This window comes from Poromitra crassiceps (assembly GCF_964638095.1).
Source record: "Poromitra crassiceps genome assembly, chromosome: 12".
Classification (NCBI taxonomy): Eukaryota; Metazoa; Chordata; class Actinopteri; order Beryciformes; family Melamphaidae; genus Poromitra; species Poromitra crassiceps.
Genome location: NC_139632.1, coordinates 19,931,326 through 19,946,301, shown reverse-complemented (window position 1 = coordinate 19,946,301; position 14,976 = coordinate 19,931,326). Strand labels below are relative to the sequence as shown.

The following is a 14,976-nucleotide window of genomic DNA, read 5'->3' as shown; positions in this document are numbered from 1 at the left end:
AAAACAACTTAACCCTTTAATCAGACATACTGTACGTCATATGCTGAGGCTGACCACTGCTTGGCCACACAAACAAGCTGACAAACCTGACCACCACATGATGAGATGAAAGGAATGAATACATTAAAGATTTACTCAGCTGCATTACAATCATTCTCCAAACTTGAGCTGCCTCTCATTCTTTAAACCATGCAGCTCCTTCGCTCTATTCTTCAGCTCCTCTGCTTTCTTTTCATCCTTTTCTGTGCCGTCCCCGAGTTTGTACATGCGACTGGCGTTAGCACAGCCCCACGCGTGTCCCAGCTCACAAGCCCTGTTAGCGTACTTCAAGGCCAGAGCCATGTCTGGTGCCAAGCCTGTGGAGTTGCCCTGAATGAACATAGTGCTGATGTTAAAACAAGAGGGAGCAAAGCCACCAGCGCATGCCTTCTCATAGTACTGCCGGGCCGCTGTAGCATCAGATCCTCCTTCCATAGCTCGTCCATCATGAGCTAACAGACCCACGTTGTGGCAGGCATCAATGGACTTCTTTCCTCCTCCATTGCAGGACTGCAAGAAGCAGGAGTAGGCCGTTTTCAAACACTGAGTCACCCCACCTGGTGGAAAAATTTAGGAGAGTATAGATCACAACACAAGTGTCAAGTGTCAAATTTACAGGTCTTCAAATTGTAATGATTTTAGGGCTGCAACAAATGATTATTGTCATTATCAATTAATCTGTTGAGTTTTTCTCGATTAACCGATTAGTTGGTGTATAAAATGTCAGAAAATGGTGAACAATGCCAATCAGTGTTGCCCAAAGCCCAAAATGACATCCTCAAATGTCTTGTTTTGTCCACCCCAAAGGTGTTCAGTTTACTGTCATAGAGTAAAGAAACCAGAAATTATTCACATTTAAGAAGCTGGAATCAGAGAATTTTGAGTTTTTTTCTTAAAAACTTACTCAAACGATTAATCGGTTATCAAAATATTTGTCTATTAATTCTCTGATGCAGCTCTAAATGATTTACTGAATGTTTGTGTTTTGTCCCAACTCATGTGACACAAAATGCAAAGTGAACCCCCAAAACACAACGCAATAAGAAGCAAAGAGCAAAGAGCTGTGTTACTGGTATACCTTTGCCTGTGACATGGTAAGCCCCCAGTTTATAGCAGCTCTCCCCATGCCCATTTGTTTCACAGTTATGTTTGAGCACTTGTGCCGTGGCTTCATAGTTTTTCCTCACTCCCTCCAAGTAGTCAGCCAGCCTTTGGCATCCTTAGAGAGATGACAGAAGAGAATGAGTATACAAAACAACATCCATTAACAGCCAGGGAAGGAATACGCTTTTACACGAAAGTACATTCATGCACATTCCAACATTTGCTCCCCGCCGTTCAGCACCACTGATCTGTGGACAGCGCAATTACCTTCAGGGTCCTTCTCTCCGTAACACTGGAAGCTGTATTCCACGCCCAAATTGTCCAAAAACTCTTTCACCTCATTTTCATCTTCGAAGTTTATAAGTCCCGCCATCTTCAGCTTCAATCAATGCCACGTGCGGGTCTGATACTGTAACATACAACAATGTGTTGGAGATTTACCACCACATCTAATATATGACCTTGCTGAATGGTGGTCGACGAGTTACTGTAAACTCTTTGGACGCTGCATTCCGTACAATTTAACCAGGTAAATCCTCACAGATAGTCACCATTCACATTGATCTTCTGAACAAAGGAAGATCTGTCCTCGCAATTGGTTTCATGTGAAGGATTTGACGTTTGTATGGTCTCATGCGTCCATCGATCTAGACTTCTTCCTGGTTTTCCAGCAGGCTTCCGTAGTCCAGCCCCCTCGCGTTATGTACTTCCAGTGTTGTGACCTTTTGTTTACTGTCCGTCTAACGTTAGTCAAAACTACATCCAATTGCTCGCTGCGGAAGAAAACAAAATTTCAAACAGGTTGCTTGCTTATTCGGAACCGCCACGTACGCTCTACTGATTGATTGACATGCTTTAAAAATGACATCCAAAATAGCAGAAAGCTGTCTGCATTTTTGCATCGAACTGCTATCGTCCACAACAGAAGCACCGACAAGTTAGCTAACGCTAGCTAGTTGGTGTCAGCTAGCTCGTCGTCCTCTCGCAACTATTTGAGAATTAAACGTCAGCCTCGCAAGCAAATCAAACTGAAAATCGAGACGGTTAAATTTGAGTTAGGCTAGCTCGCGGTGAAGAAGAAGAAGACACACCTTGCTTGCATCAGCTAAGCTAAACCTACGTTAACCATGGCCTATAATTTCCTAAACACGGTGAGTTGCATGTTCTTGTTAAAGCGTTATGTATGGAACCGTTGTGTGTGTGTGTGTGTGTGTATATATATATATATATATATATTAATAATGTTATTTGCAATGCATTCGAGTGATTAACTTGCACGAATAAAACATATTTTTCTAGGATAAGCACGAACGGTGCATGTATTGGAAACCAGTAGTAAAGCTAGCCTATGCATCCACATTGTGTTTTCAGGATGAGGCGTCTCCAGCATCTCTGACAGACCTATGCCTGACGTATGTCAGCCAGAACCTGGAGTGTTTCTGTGTGAAGCACCCTGATGGCTCCCTCTGTCTCAGAGAGGCGGTACTCTTCCCACAGGAGCTGGCAGATCAACTGCTGGCCAAGATGGCCATTGAGGGTGAGTGCAAACATGGACCTCTAGACACTACCGACCACTCCTAGATAACCATCGCTGTGTAGGCTTGTAGTAGTCTAGGTTTTACAGTTAATTAATTTCTAATGACTTATCCTGCATATATTTTTTCTTTGCTGTGCCAAAACAAGGTATTGTAGCATGCTGAGGGAAGTGGGCAGAGTTTCCCAGCATGCTCTGGGGTACAGTTGTTTTGCATGCTAGCTACATTGTCTTACAGTTTTGGATGTTGACACCATAAGTGAGACGGGGGTATAGTTCAATGACCCCCTCTGAGTTTCCATGTTTGAAGGTGTGTTGCAATGTAAATAAACAGACATTTCCTGGAGTCATGCGGTGTATTGAGGCACAGGACTTGTCACTGGAACTAAGATAATCTCTCTGCCTGAGTTACTCCCACTGCTAACACTTAGCTTGCTACAGTATGTTGCAACAACAACAAAAACACTGCCTATTGAATCATCAGTAGACCCACCTAAATAATTGCTGAAACGTAAATGAACACAGAAAATGTTTGTCTTTTTCTTGCATGATATCTTGAACAAGTTTTGTCATGTTAGCTACAGTGGCAAGGTCTTGAAATGGACACTGACAGTTTTATATTCTTTTTTTTTTACTCTGAAGAAGACACTTTGTGTGTCGAAACGTTAGTCTGCTTGCACTTATTAAATTGCCTTAACTTTGACCGTGTGCTCCAGATTGTTTCTTTCTCAAGTTTTATATTCCCTTCTGAAAATGGTTGTGTGACCTTTTTAGGGCCACTTGTCCCAGCATGACACCCACCAAATAGGCTATGTCGCCACCTAGCCTTTCTAAAAGTTCGGGAAACCCTGCTCAAGGCCCACAGAGGCAGAATCATGCAAGGCTGAGTGTTCAGTCCTGATGAATCCCAAAGTTAGAGGTTAAATGATGTTTCTTCTGCCACAGGTGTACTGAATGACAGTACGGTGGGGGTGTTCCGCAACTGCGAATACCTGCGGCTGAGGCGAGCGTGCATCCGCACGGCGCGTATTTCTGCGGAAGCCTTCCAGAGAGCCCTCTGTCCTCACAGGCTCCTGGAGCTGGATGCTGCCAGGGTCAATGCAGACCTCACCATCACTGATATAATACAGGGGCTGGCCACCAATAAAAACTGCCAGGTAAAGAAAGAGAGGGTGTAACAAGCCAAGTGTGAGTTTGTGTTAGAGCGAAAGAGGAACCTTTTGTCAAACCACCCTTTCCATGCTCAATCTTAAAAATACCACTTTTAACTGACTACACCCATGTCTTTGTTGTTTTCCCTCTCATTTTCCCTTTCTAGGAGTCCCTCCAGCGGCTTGTCCTAACCGGCTTGACCACTGTGGAGGAGCCAAGCCAGCACCGCTTCAGCTCCCTGCAGGGCCTGCGCTCCCTCTCTCTAGCCAACGTAGACTTCTATGACTCGGGGCTAGCCGACGTGTGTTCCCTGCCTCGGCTGGAGAGCCTGGATCTCTCCAACACTTCAGTCACCAACCTGAACCCCCTGCTGGGCCTGAGGAAGAGGCTCCGCTCACTCACACTGCACCAGCTGAAGAGGCTGGAGATGAGCACTGCACAGCTGCTGGGGGTCATACGGCAGTTGGATGTGTTGCAGGTTAGTGGAGCGGTACAGCTGAATTGGGTCACTTTCTAATGTATTACAGGGCTGTACGTTAACCTTTTTGCACATAGCGCTGGTGCTACAGAGGTTGATAGTTTTGTAGCACAGGTCATACAATTGTAGCAATTTGTAACAAAAACTTCAGACAATAGACATTTCCACCAAGACTACTGAATCAGATTGATGTTGAATTGATAAAGGAAGATCAAGATGCTGGCCGTGTGCGAGAGATGCTGGCTGTATTGTCAACAAAGGAAGAAAACTTGACCAAGAGATGGAAGAACGCACTTTGCTGGAAGACGTGGACGCAGAGATTGAACTCACAGAGGAATACAGAGACGGTATTATCGGGATGAAGATGGGAGCTCAATACTCGCTATACCCTAACTGGTTTTGAGATTAACTGGTGAACTTAGCTTAAATGTGTCAATGGTTACTTGGAGCGACGGCAGATGTTGCAACCAGGAAGAGAAGCAATAGTGTGGTCACACAAGTTAACCTGGCTTTATTGTTCATGCAAATAAACATTGTAACTGTCTATCGCAGGTTAAATAACAACAGGTAACCTGTGCCACACTTCTGTAGCATTTTGTGCCTGGTATGGTACTCCTGTGTGGAGTGTATTTTTTTCTTCTTTCTTTCCAACTGAAGAGAAGGACGAGATGCTGCGTCTGCTAAGAATGACCCCAGTGGTGTTATGGGCTTCTTCAAGCCCAGTTTTACACATAGCCACCATAAGTATAAAATACTGGATCAAAGCAGAGTCAGAGTTTCAGGCCAGAAATCAATCTTCTGAGGCCAGGGATTGGGAATGGCCTCAACACTGACTCCAGGATCCAAGAGCTAAAAACATTTCTGGATGAAGATGAGCTTCTCAGTGTAGGAGGAAGGCTACAGCATTCTGACTTCACTCGCAGAGAGAAGCACCCATGGATTTTGCCCGACAACCACAGATGCACAGAAATGTTAGCTCAGTATCAACACGAAAAGATAATGCAAGCAAGTGTAAGACTTGAGCGGCAAGGCAGATAAGAGTCTTGTCAGACTACTGCACCACTACCAGTCATCCAAGGTCACATTATGTGGACTTCGGAGGACCACTCTATGTGTAGACACAGGGTTCCATGAAAAAAAAACGTTGTTCACATGTAATACAATTGGACTTCTTCTCAGCAAAGGCATCACCTGGCAGTTCATTGCTGAAAGAGCAGCCTGGTCGGGCGGATCCTGAGAGAGACTAATGCAGTCAGTAAAAATCACTCTGAGAAAGGTGCTTGGAAGTTGGAAGAGCCAAACTCAATTTTGTGGAAATGTGCACCATCCTCCTTACAGAAGCTGAAGCCATACTAAACTTGAGGCTCGTCACCTACGTACACGGTGAATGAACCACAGCCGCTGACACCAGCTCACTTCATGGTGGGTCTTGCATGCCTCCTAAGAAATTTCCAGCCGATCATACCATCCAACAGTGAACAAGAATGAAATGACCTGGAGATGGAGGTACACTGTACCTCAGTCATGACCAACTTCTGGAACAGCTGGCAAAGAGAATATTTGTTGGACGTGGAATCAGCCCATCGGTGTGAGACACCACAGCCCTCTCTGCTGAAGCATGTTGCACTCATCTCTGGGAGGCTAACACACCAAGGCAGTCCTGGAAGCTAGGGAGAATTGAGGAACTGTTTCCAGGTGGCGATGGCCTTGTTGTGTGGTCATGTGACATCCCCACTACTTTAGGGACTATATTGCGGAGACCAATTTAGTTCCCGTATTCTATGGAAGTGATGTTTATTTTATAAGGGTTGTTAATAAGTTAATAATTCATGTATAACAGTTAATGTGGGAAATGTCAAGTTAATATAAGACTGTACATTTCATTTGAATATTTGATTTGTGAAGTAATAAATACAGTACTATACAGAAGATAATTTAGAGGCCAAATGCCTTAGATTGTATTTAAAAGTCTTTGAAGCGGAAAAGGGAAAAAGCAATTGTATTGAGAAGTTTCTTGTTGTTAGCAGCCAAGTTGTGTATCATTATCACGAGCTACCGTATATCCTTTTTTCATTCACTAAAGGAGAACGTCTGATTTGAATTCCGGAGTCTCACCTTGTCATTTTGAAAGTCGTTAGAGTAAAGCTACAATACTATCAAAATGCTGTCACAGGCAACACTTGTTGGTTTTTACTCACGAGGCTTGCGTTTGTGTCGGTGTGAAACCCCCTCTACCCATGCAGCACCTGGACATCAGTGACGATAAGCAGTTCACCTCTGACGTGGCTCGTCAGCTGCTTGGCCAGCCGGGGATCCTGCCCGCTCTCATATCCCTGGATGTGTCGGGGAGGAAGCAGGTGTGTGTTTTGTGTTTGTTTGTCTCTGGGTCTGTCTGTCTGTGAGCGTATGGAATCAGTGTGTGAGTGGGAGAGAAAGCATTTCATATATTTCAAGATGTCAAGTGATGTCTTCTGTGTGAATGCTGCAGGTGACAGACGCGGCTGTTAAGGCATTTGTTGAGGAGAGACCAGGCATGACCTTTGTGGGACTTCTGGCCACAGATGCAGGTTTTTCTGATTTCCTCTCTGGAGAGGGGAATCTAAAGGTAGGTGTGGATGCATTTATAGGGCTGGGCGATATGGTTGAATCAATATCATGATAATCATAAGGATTTTTCTCTATATCAATATATATCACAATATCGTTCATGTATGCAAAGTCAGATTAAATAATCAAATTAATGTTCATCTCATTTAACCAAATGGCAATGTTAGGTATGATGTTAAACAAAGCAGACATATAGACAGATAATATTACTACCATACTTCATTTTCTGTCTTTTTAAGTAAAAATTGCTTGTCACCAATTTAGACAGCAGAAATGTGTCACGATATTCAAATATCTTCAGTTCATATCATCACGATATGATTCTACTGAAACATGATAATATTGAATTATCTACCAGCCCTAGATGCATACTTTTACAATTATAACTGTGTGTAGACATGCAGGTGTGTGTGCATGCGTGTGTGTCGGGAGGAGCCTCTAAGCCTAAATTATTCTTTATTACCATCTAACCGTGCATACACCTGTTGTAACTGCCAACGTTAATCTAGATGCAAACAATTTGTGTGTGTGTGTGTGTGTGTGTGTGTGTGTGTGTGTGTGTGTGTGTGTGTGTGACCGTGTGTGTGTGTGTGTGTGTGTGTGTGTGTGTGTGTGTGTGTGTGTGTGTGTGCGTGCGTAAAGGTAACCGGAGAAGCCAACGAGACGCAGATCTGTGAGGCACTGCGTCGCTACAGTGAGAGAGAAGGCTTTGTGAGGGAAGCTCTGTTTCATCTGTTCAGCCTGACTCATGTGATGGAGAAACCACGGCCCGACATCCTAAAGGTGCGCCAACATCATTATCCTTGGGAATACACTGATTTCCTCATTCCAGAGAGACAGGATTCCTGGGTTTCATCTTTAAAATATACTACAGAACCACCTTACTTCCAGCCAGTGTTGTTATGTAAATTACTGTCACAAATCACCAACCACAAGTTGCCCATCTTATTATGACTCTTTGTGCTTCCCTGTACTCTTGGGTCTCTCTAGCTGGTGGTTTTGGGTATGAAGAATCACCCTGCCACCCTGAATGTCCAACTGGCAGCCAGTGCCTGTGTCTTCAACCTGACCAAGCAGGACCTGGCAACAGGAATGCCAGTCCGACTGTTGGGTACAGTTACCCAGCTGCTGCTGGAGGCCATGAGGACCTTCCCCAACCACCAACAGGTAGCTTCATGTCCTCCCTGCTCTCCTAGTAGCATAACACCATGTATGCCATATCAATCGCAGGAGCACCATTAGATGCGGACGATCACCTCATGCCAAGAAATATGCACATGACATCAGAGTTTTATGTTACTTTAAAACGCCGTTATTATCAGATGATCATATTTTGGTATCCTCCCCTTCCTGGGCCCGTACAACAAAACGGTTACAGACAAGAAGAGGAAATGACCTAACAGACTGTGTCAGGTCATTGCAGTCAGGCATGGTTCAGGTTCTGCTCTGACATCCATTTTGATTCCTCTGTCTCTAGCTGCAGAAGAATTGTCTGCTGTCTCTGTGCAGTGATCGCATTCTACAGGAAGTCCCATTCAACAGGTGGGACATGCACACTATCTCATGAGATGAATATAAATGGTAATAGTGATAACAATAAATATATACAGTATTATTATTGTTGTTGTTGTTAGTATTTTAGTAGTAGTTGTCGTGGTAGTATTATACTATTCATTATGTACCAAAAATAATAATCTTTGTTTAACACATTCACTGCCAGCCTTTTTTTTTTTTTTACTGTAGGTAGGTTCTGCCAGAGGTTTTTTTTGAGGATTCTGGCTCATTTTACAAGAGCCGAGGATTATTTTCTGCTTGGAGTTTGTGAACACAAAGTTCACAAAAGTACTAATAGAATGTGTGCTTTCTCTGTCTAAAAGAGTTAGTTTGTAGAGTTAGTAGTTATGTAGATATTAGCCGTTGAGTACAGCATGGTTTCAGCGTCTGAGAGTGAAAGCTGAGATAATCGCAGTTTTGTGAAATTCAATCAAACAGGCAGAACAGTCACTTTAACCATTTATTTTTGGCATCAGTGAGAGATCAGACATCTAAACAATATAGTTCTGAATGCCCTCTCCTTCAAACTCCTCCCTCCGTGGGCGTGTCTGGTGGCTTTCAGCCTGCGTTTGTCACAAGCGAGTGTTCTGCTGCTGCTGCTGCTGCTGCTGCTGCGAGTTTGAGCAGCCTCCCTCCCTGGCAGCGAGTGTGGATAGGGCTCACTTGTTTCTTGGGTTTGAGAGCTTTGATGAAGCTTTGTGCGATTCTAGGCTTTATGCTGCCCACCCAGTCTATTTTTGGAACCCCCCACCATTGTGCGCCCGTGTGCAGCAGCGTGAAAGCGTTTTCGCCTACAGTATGAGAATGAGGCTCGTTCGTTTCTGGGTTTTCGGAATGCGTGCGATTCTGGCCTTTCTGCGGGTGTTTCAAAGTGTGTTTCACCCATAATCTATTATGCAAATTTGCAATCCCCCACGCCAGCACCCAGGCACCGCTCTCCGCTCTCGGTGTGCTGCTCTGCTGGCGCGGCCGCTCTCGGGCGAGTCTGGTGACTGATGACTGTAAAATCGCCAAGCCATTTCCTTGAGAATGGCTTTCTCCCGCGGCTGTTTTTGGTTGGCTTTCTCTCTGTCGGGGGAGCACTGTCGCCACTTAGTTGGTCGGTAAAATAGATTATACACATTCAATACTTCCAATATTTTTATAGGAGACGTGGGGGGCATTGATCCACGTAGCACCGTCAAAAAAATTTTTTATTATTTTTTGACGTCTCAACTCGTCATTGGCAGTGAACGGTTGGATTGTGTTTGACGAGTCAACTCGCCATTGGCAGTGAACGTGTTAATTAGCACTTTTCAAAATATGGTTACAAAAAAGTAAATGTAAACAAAAAGGATAAAATTAACAATGAATGAAATTCAATGTAAGCAAAGCAAGAAAAATGGAAGTCAAGGTGAATTAATGAACAGCATGTGAGTCAAAGGCATAGTGGGTTTGCACTTTGCAGTGTGAATGATTAGCTCTCTCTCTCTGTTTGCTAGGTTTGAGGCTGCCAAGCTGGTGATGCAGTGGCTCTGCAACCATGAAGACCAGAACATGCAGAGGATGGCTGTGGCTATCATCTCCATTCTGGCTGCTAAGGTATGTGTAGTGTTTGGTGTAGTTACATAATGTCTGTGTGGTGGTCCATGCGTTCTTTGCTTGTATGGTTGGCCATTCTCGGGTCTTTACTAACAGATGGTTGGCTTCTCCAGTTGTCCACAGAGCAGACGGCTCAGCTGGGAGCAGAGCTGTTCATAGTGAAGGTAAGATTCTTGGCTCAGTTGCATTATGTTTTGTCATGTTTTGCTTTGACTAATATGCAAAACAAGCCTGTTTCTCACGGCACGTTCTGCTGCCCCTTCGCCTGCAGCAACTCCTCCACATCGTGCGTCAGAAAGCCACTCAGGGCGTGGTGGACGCCACCCTCAAGTTTACACTGAGTGCGCTCTGGAACCTCACTGATGAATCACCAACAACCTGCCGCCATTTTATTGAGAACCAGGGTCTGGATCTGTTCATTAAAGTCCTCGAGGTACAAAACAAATATACACATGTACAGACAAACAATGAACACGATGTAAACATACAAAAATAGCTTAGAGCCGATTACCGTACCAGTTAATCATCATTACTGATTGCTCTATTAACAGTCTGTATGCCTAGGAGGCAGACTGACTCTTGTATTGTATCACTACACACCCCCCCTCCAATGTCTTCTCTCTCTCTCTCTACAGTCCTTCCCCAATGAGTCTTCCATTCAGCAGAAGGTTCTAGGACTTCTGGTGAGTTTAGTCACATTTCACCATAGATAGACTAACTGGTGAATAAATTACATTATTACATGATTATTCCCTTCTTGCCTTCTCGGGTTGTGTAGAACAACATAGCGGAGGTTGGGGAGCTGCACGGAGAGTTGATGGTGCAGAGCTTCCTGGACCACATCTGCTCGCTGCTCCACAGCTCTGAGGTGGAGGTCAGCTACTTCGCTGCGGGCATCCTGGCCCACCTGACGTCCCGGGGAGAGGAGGCCTGGACACTCAGCCTCAGCCTGCGATGCTCACTGCTGGAGCAGCTGGTAGGCTCATATGTGTCGCGCACCGTGGCTGTTTGTTTGGAAAAGTTGGTTTGAGTCTCATGTACTTTTGTGTGTTTTTTGCTCTCTAGCATTCTGCCATCCTGAAGTGGCCCACGCCAGAGTGTGAAATGGTGGCCTACAGGTACTACAGCTCTTCTATTATAATAATAATAATAATGGAACTCTCTTGATGTAGCATCTGTCTAAAAGCGGTAGTTTGTGGTTTAATGAGATGAGATAAAAGCATGGGTGACTGTCTCTAGATCTGTGGAGGTTAAAAAGTGACTTCTGATCAATGATTTTTGATCGGTTTCCAGTAAGGAAACAAGCCCTGCATTGCTCTATTTACCTGTTCTGCACAACGTGTGTTGTGTCACTGTCAAAAATCACAGTTGTGAAGTGTCTGGCCACTGGCCTTCAGAAAAACCTTAGAGCTGGGAGAGTCAGATAAGACAATTTGAGATTTGCCATCATCAAACTGTAAAAGGAGAGATAATCCAACTGTCTGTGAGGCAGTGTTTATAGAGTTTGACTCACTAAGTTTTGCAATAGCTGGGTATTGTCTGAGTAGCAATGGAAAGAGACATTATCTTTCAGAAGGATCTTGAATTGAGCCCTAAGCGACCCTTCAAATGATGTCTGCTGAGGTAGTTGCAGAATTGCCAACAGAGCAGGTTCTATTTGAGAGTTGGGATATGACCCAACTGGGTGCTGAGCCAGAGAAACCCACCCAGTGCTCAAGGCGGTCAATTAAAACTACATGATCAACTGTGTCAAATGCTACACTAAGGTCTAAAAGGACATTGAGCAATCTTGATTAAAAGGAGGTCACTCGTCAATTTGAGAAGGCTCTGTGCTGTGTACCAAACCTGTTTGGAAATTTGTTCAATAAAGATAACAGTTGTGTAAGAACTAAATTAACTTGTTCTAAAACTTGAGATAAAAATGGGCTATGTAGGCAGCTAGGTTTCTCATGCAAGAAATTAGTTATTTTAATAACAATACAATAGGACATTTTTCAAAATGGCTAGAATAAGTCCAGTTCTTACACTTCTCTAGGGAGGTTATGGACACACATACAGCAGAAATGTATAGGTGGTTTTCACGGAATTGTGTTGCTAGGGAAGAGTTTGAAACCTATATTACCTATAACAGGAAGTTTGCTAGGTAGGGGCAGTTTAGGATGTTTATGTTGTCAAGTTAAAACCATCTATAGTAACTATATTCTTATTCACTCCAATTCCTTAGGTCATTTAACCCCTTCTTTCCCCTGCTGGAGTGCTTCCACACCCCTGGCGTCCAGCTGTGGGCAGCCTGGGCCATGCAACATGTCTGCAGCAAGAATGGTGAGAGACTGACACACTCACACACCCCTGTTATTCTCATCAACACCTTTGCCCATTCACACATCAGTCCTTTCCGTCGACCCAAACCCCCTCACAGATCACATATCATATTAACCCTTTCTCTGCAGCCTCTCGCTACTGCAGCATGCTGTTGGAGGAGGGTGGGCTGCTGCAGCTGGAGCAGGTCCAGACGCACCCTCAGACCCACGGAGACGTCAGGCTGCTGGCTGAGAGCATCCTGGAGAGCCTGCAACGCCACAGAGCCCGCACACACACCTCGCCCCCCTCCACCACAACCACCTCACAGAGGTAAAGACACACACACACCTCACCCCCCTCCATTACAACAGCCCCACAGAGGTAAAGACACACACACACACCTCACCCCCCTCCATTACAACAGCCCCACAGAGGTAAAGACACACACACACACCTCGCCCCCCTCCACCACAACCACCTCACAGAGGTAAAGACACACACACACACGTTGCCCCCCTCCATTACAACAGCCCCACAGAGGTAAAGACACACACACACACACATGTTGCCCCCCTCCATTACAACCACCTCACAGAGGTAAAGACACACACACACACGTTGCCCCCCTCCATTACAACAGCCTCACAGAGGGAAAGGCACACACTCTGCGTTTGTTTGCCTTCCCAGTCTCCGATTGGCTGCAGATAAACTTTAGGAACACGTCGACCTTATTTACACTTGGTATTAAAATGCAATGTGCATCACTGCATCTGGATTAGGATCATCAGCATTTACACCTGGTATTATGATGTTCTCCTTGGCTTTATTCTCTCTGCATTGTGATTGGATCTCATTTTCACCCCACACTGCTATCAGACCTCGAGTTGAAAATCATAAATTTTTGTGTTATCTTGGAAACGGAGGCTGCGGTGATGACATGTCTAACTCAAGGGCAGATACTTTTCTCACTAAAGTGAACCCGGTATGCATATTGCATTTTTACACCTGTCTGACATCCGATCATTTATTTACCCGGATAAGACAACCAAATACAGATACCAGGTGTACATTTGGTCACTGTTCAGACACGATAAGATCCGTAACCGTAGATTATTTTTCATTCTTCAACATATTCTCCTTCTCTGTTTCTTCCTCCAGAAAATGAGTCTTCCATCCTGACCACGATGAGGACTTCATAAGCTGGGTCCCACCACAGAGGGGATATTGTGTGTGTGTGTGTGTGTGTGTGTGTGTGTGTGTGTGTGTGTGTGTGTGTGTGTGTGTGTGTGTGTGTGTGTGTGTGTGTGTGTGTGTGTGTGTGTGTGTGTGTGTGTGTGTGTGTGTGTGTGTGTGTGTGTGTGTGTGAGAGAGTGTGAGAGAAAGATCCCACACACACACTTTGTCAAGGATCCCTAGAAAGTATACATGAATGGATAGGAACTCTTTTTTTTACACACACACATTCAGCTTATTTATTTTTTGTGTTTTATTTCAAAACAAAAGTATTTCTGCGTGTGCTATTCTTGTATTAATTAAGGAAATTATGAGAAGGTCTGTTAGGTTAGTTAAGCTCTTATCTTGACATCTTGAGATTTGTGTTTGTGCTCTATCTTGTAAGTCTGCCATTGGCATCATAATGATGTTGTACCAAAAACACTTAAGCGCACACATACAAATCTCAGTTTTGGACTGTACCCCGAAAGCTCAGCTGAGGGTCGAGACGGGGGGGGGGGGGGGGGGATTCTGGTTGTCTGCATCGATCGAACGGCTCGCGCATGCCGTTGTGAGCTCTAGCATGCCGGAGTTTGTCTGAACGCTTGTACCGTTCATTATAGGAATGTCTGCTTGCTTGTTTATAGCAGTCTTCTGGTTCACTGAAATCCATGCCTCTGGGTCTGCAGCAATACTACTGCTGCTCTCCTCTTCATTCATCTATCAAATAATGCCTTTGATTTGATGTGACAGGACACTTTCCTAGGGTGTGTTCAGTCGGTTGAAATGTTCCGAACGCAACTTAAATTGTAGAGCAGATGTATCTATTTGAAAGGCATTACAGATGTACAGCTGTGTTGATGGTTTTTTTCTTTGCTAGATGTTCAAGAGCCCTAAATTGCTCAGCGGTTGTCATTGGCAAAACCAACAGTGCTGTAAATCCAGAGGTTCGGAGTTCTTGTGGTTTGTAGAAAAATTATGGAATGCTAAAAGAAACCATGTCTGGAAAGTATAAATGTCTTTCGCCGACATAAATGGCAATAATGATTGGGTCATTATAGACACGTATTGGGACACAGCTGTTTGAGGAGATTGTGTATATATATATTGGTATGTCAGCTGTGTAAGAAACCGAGACAGGAATTCAGTGTGAGCATGTGTGTGTATGTACAGTATGTCTGTATAACTAGCGGTATCTTAAGAGTGTATGTAATTTGTACATGCTGTGTACATAATAGAATGCAGGGGAGAAATAGTAATTGTTCTGAAATGGTTTGCACGGTCACTATTATATTGTATGTTCATTGTATGTTTGTTTGTTTTTGTCTGTTTAAGAGGTACTTGTGGAACAAAGGGGGCGGGGGGGCGGGGCGTATTTACTTGGGGGAGAGAAAGAAGAGAGGGAGTGGGATGG

The 14,976-nt window shown here is 44.4% G+C and overlaps 2 protein-coding genes across 2 annotated transcripts; one reads left to right on the top strand and one right to left on the bottom strand.

Moving 5' to 3' along the window:
* Positions 1 to 20: 20 nt before the first annotated feature.
* On the bottom strand, positions 21 to 1,782 carry coa7 (cytochrome c oxidase assembly factor 7). The gene is made up of 3 exons (XM_083648218.1): positions 1,411 to 1,782; positions 1,118 to 1,258; positions 21 to 596 (listed from the first exon to the last, which is right to left on the bottom strand). The coding sequence occupies exons 1-3, from the start codon at positions 1,514 to 1,516 to the stop codon at positions 151 to 153; spliced, it is 693 nt and encodes a 230-aa protein (XP_083504344.1). The 5' UTR covers positions 1,517 to 1,782; the 3' UTR covers positions 21 to 150.
* A 127-nt stretch (positions 1,783 to 1,909) lies between these two features.
* On the top strand, positions 1,910 to 14,902 carry zyg11 (zyg-11 family member, cell cycle regulator). Its single transcript, XM_083647503.1, has 18 exons — positions 1,910 to 2,294; positions 2,515 to 2,680; positions 3,623 to 3,834; positions 3,996 to 4,307; positions 6,551 to 6,664; positions 6,796 to 6,912; positions 7,557 to 7,697; positions 7,905 to 8,081; positions 8,392 to 8,456; positions 9,950 to 10,049; positions 10,163 to 10,213; positions 10,321 to 10,482; positions 10,685 to 10,732; positions 10,828 to 11,025; positions 11,115 to 11,167; positions 12,274 to 12,371; positions 12,500 to 12,680; positions 13,509 to 14,902. The coding sequence occupies exons 1-18, from the start codon at positions 2,271 to 2,273 to the stop codon at positions 13,513 to 13,515; spliced, it is 2,226 nt and encodes a 741-aa protein (XP_083503629.1). The 5' UTR covers positions 1,910 to 2,270; the 3' UTR covers positions 13,516 to 14,902.
* Positions 14,903 to 14,976: the final 74 nt, after the last annotated feature.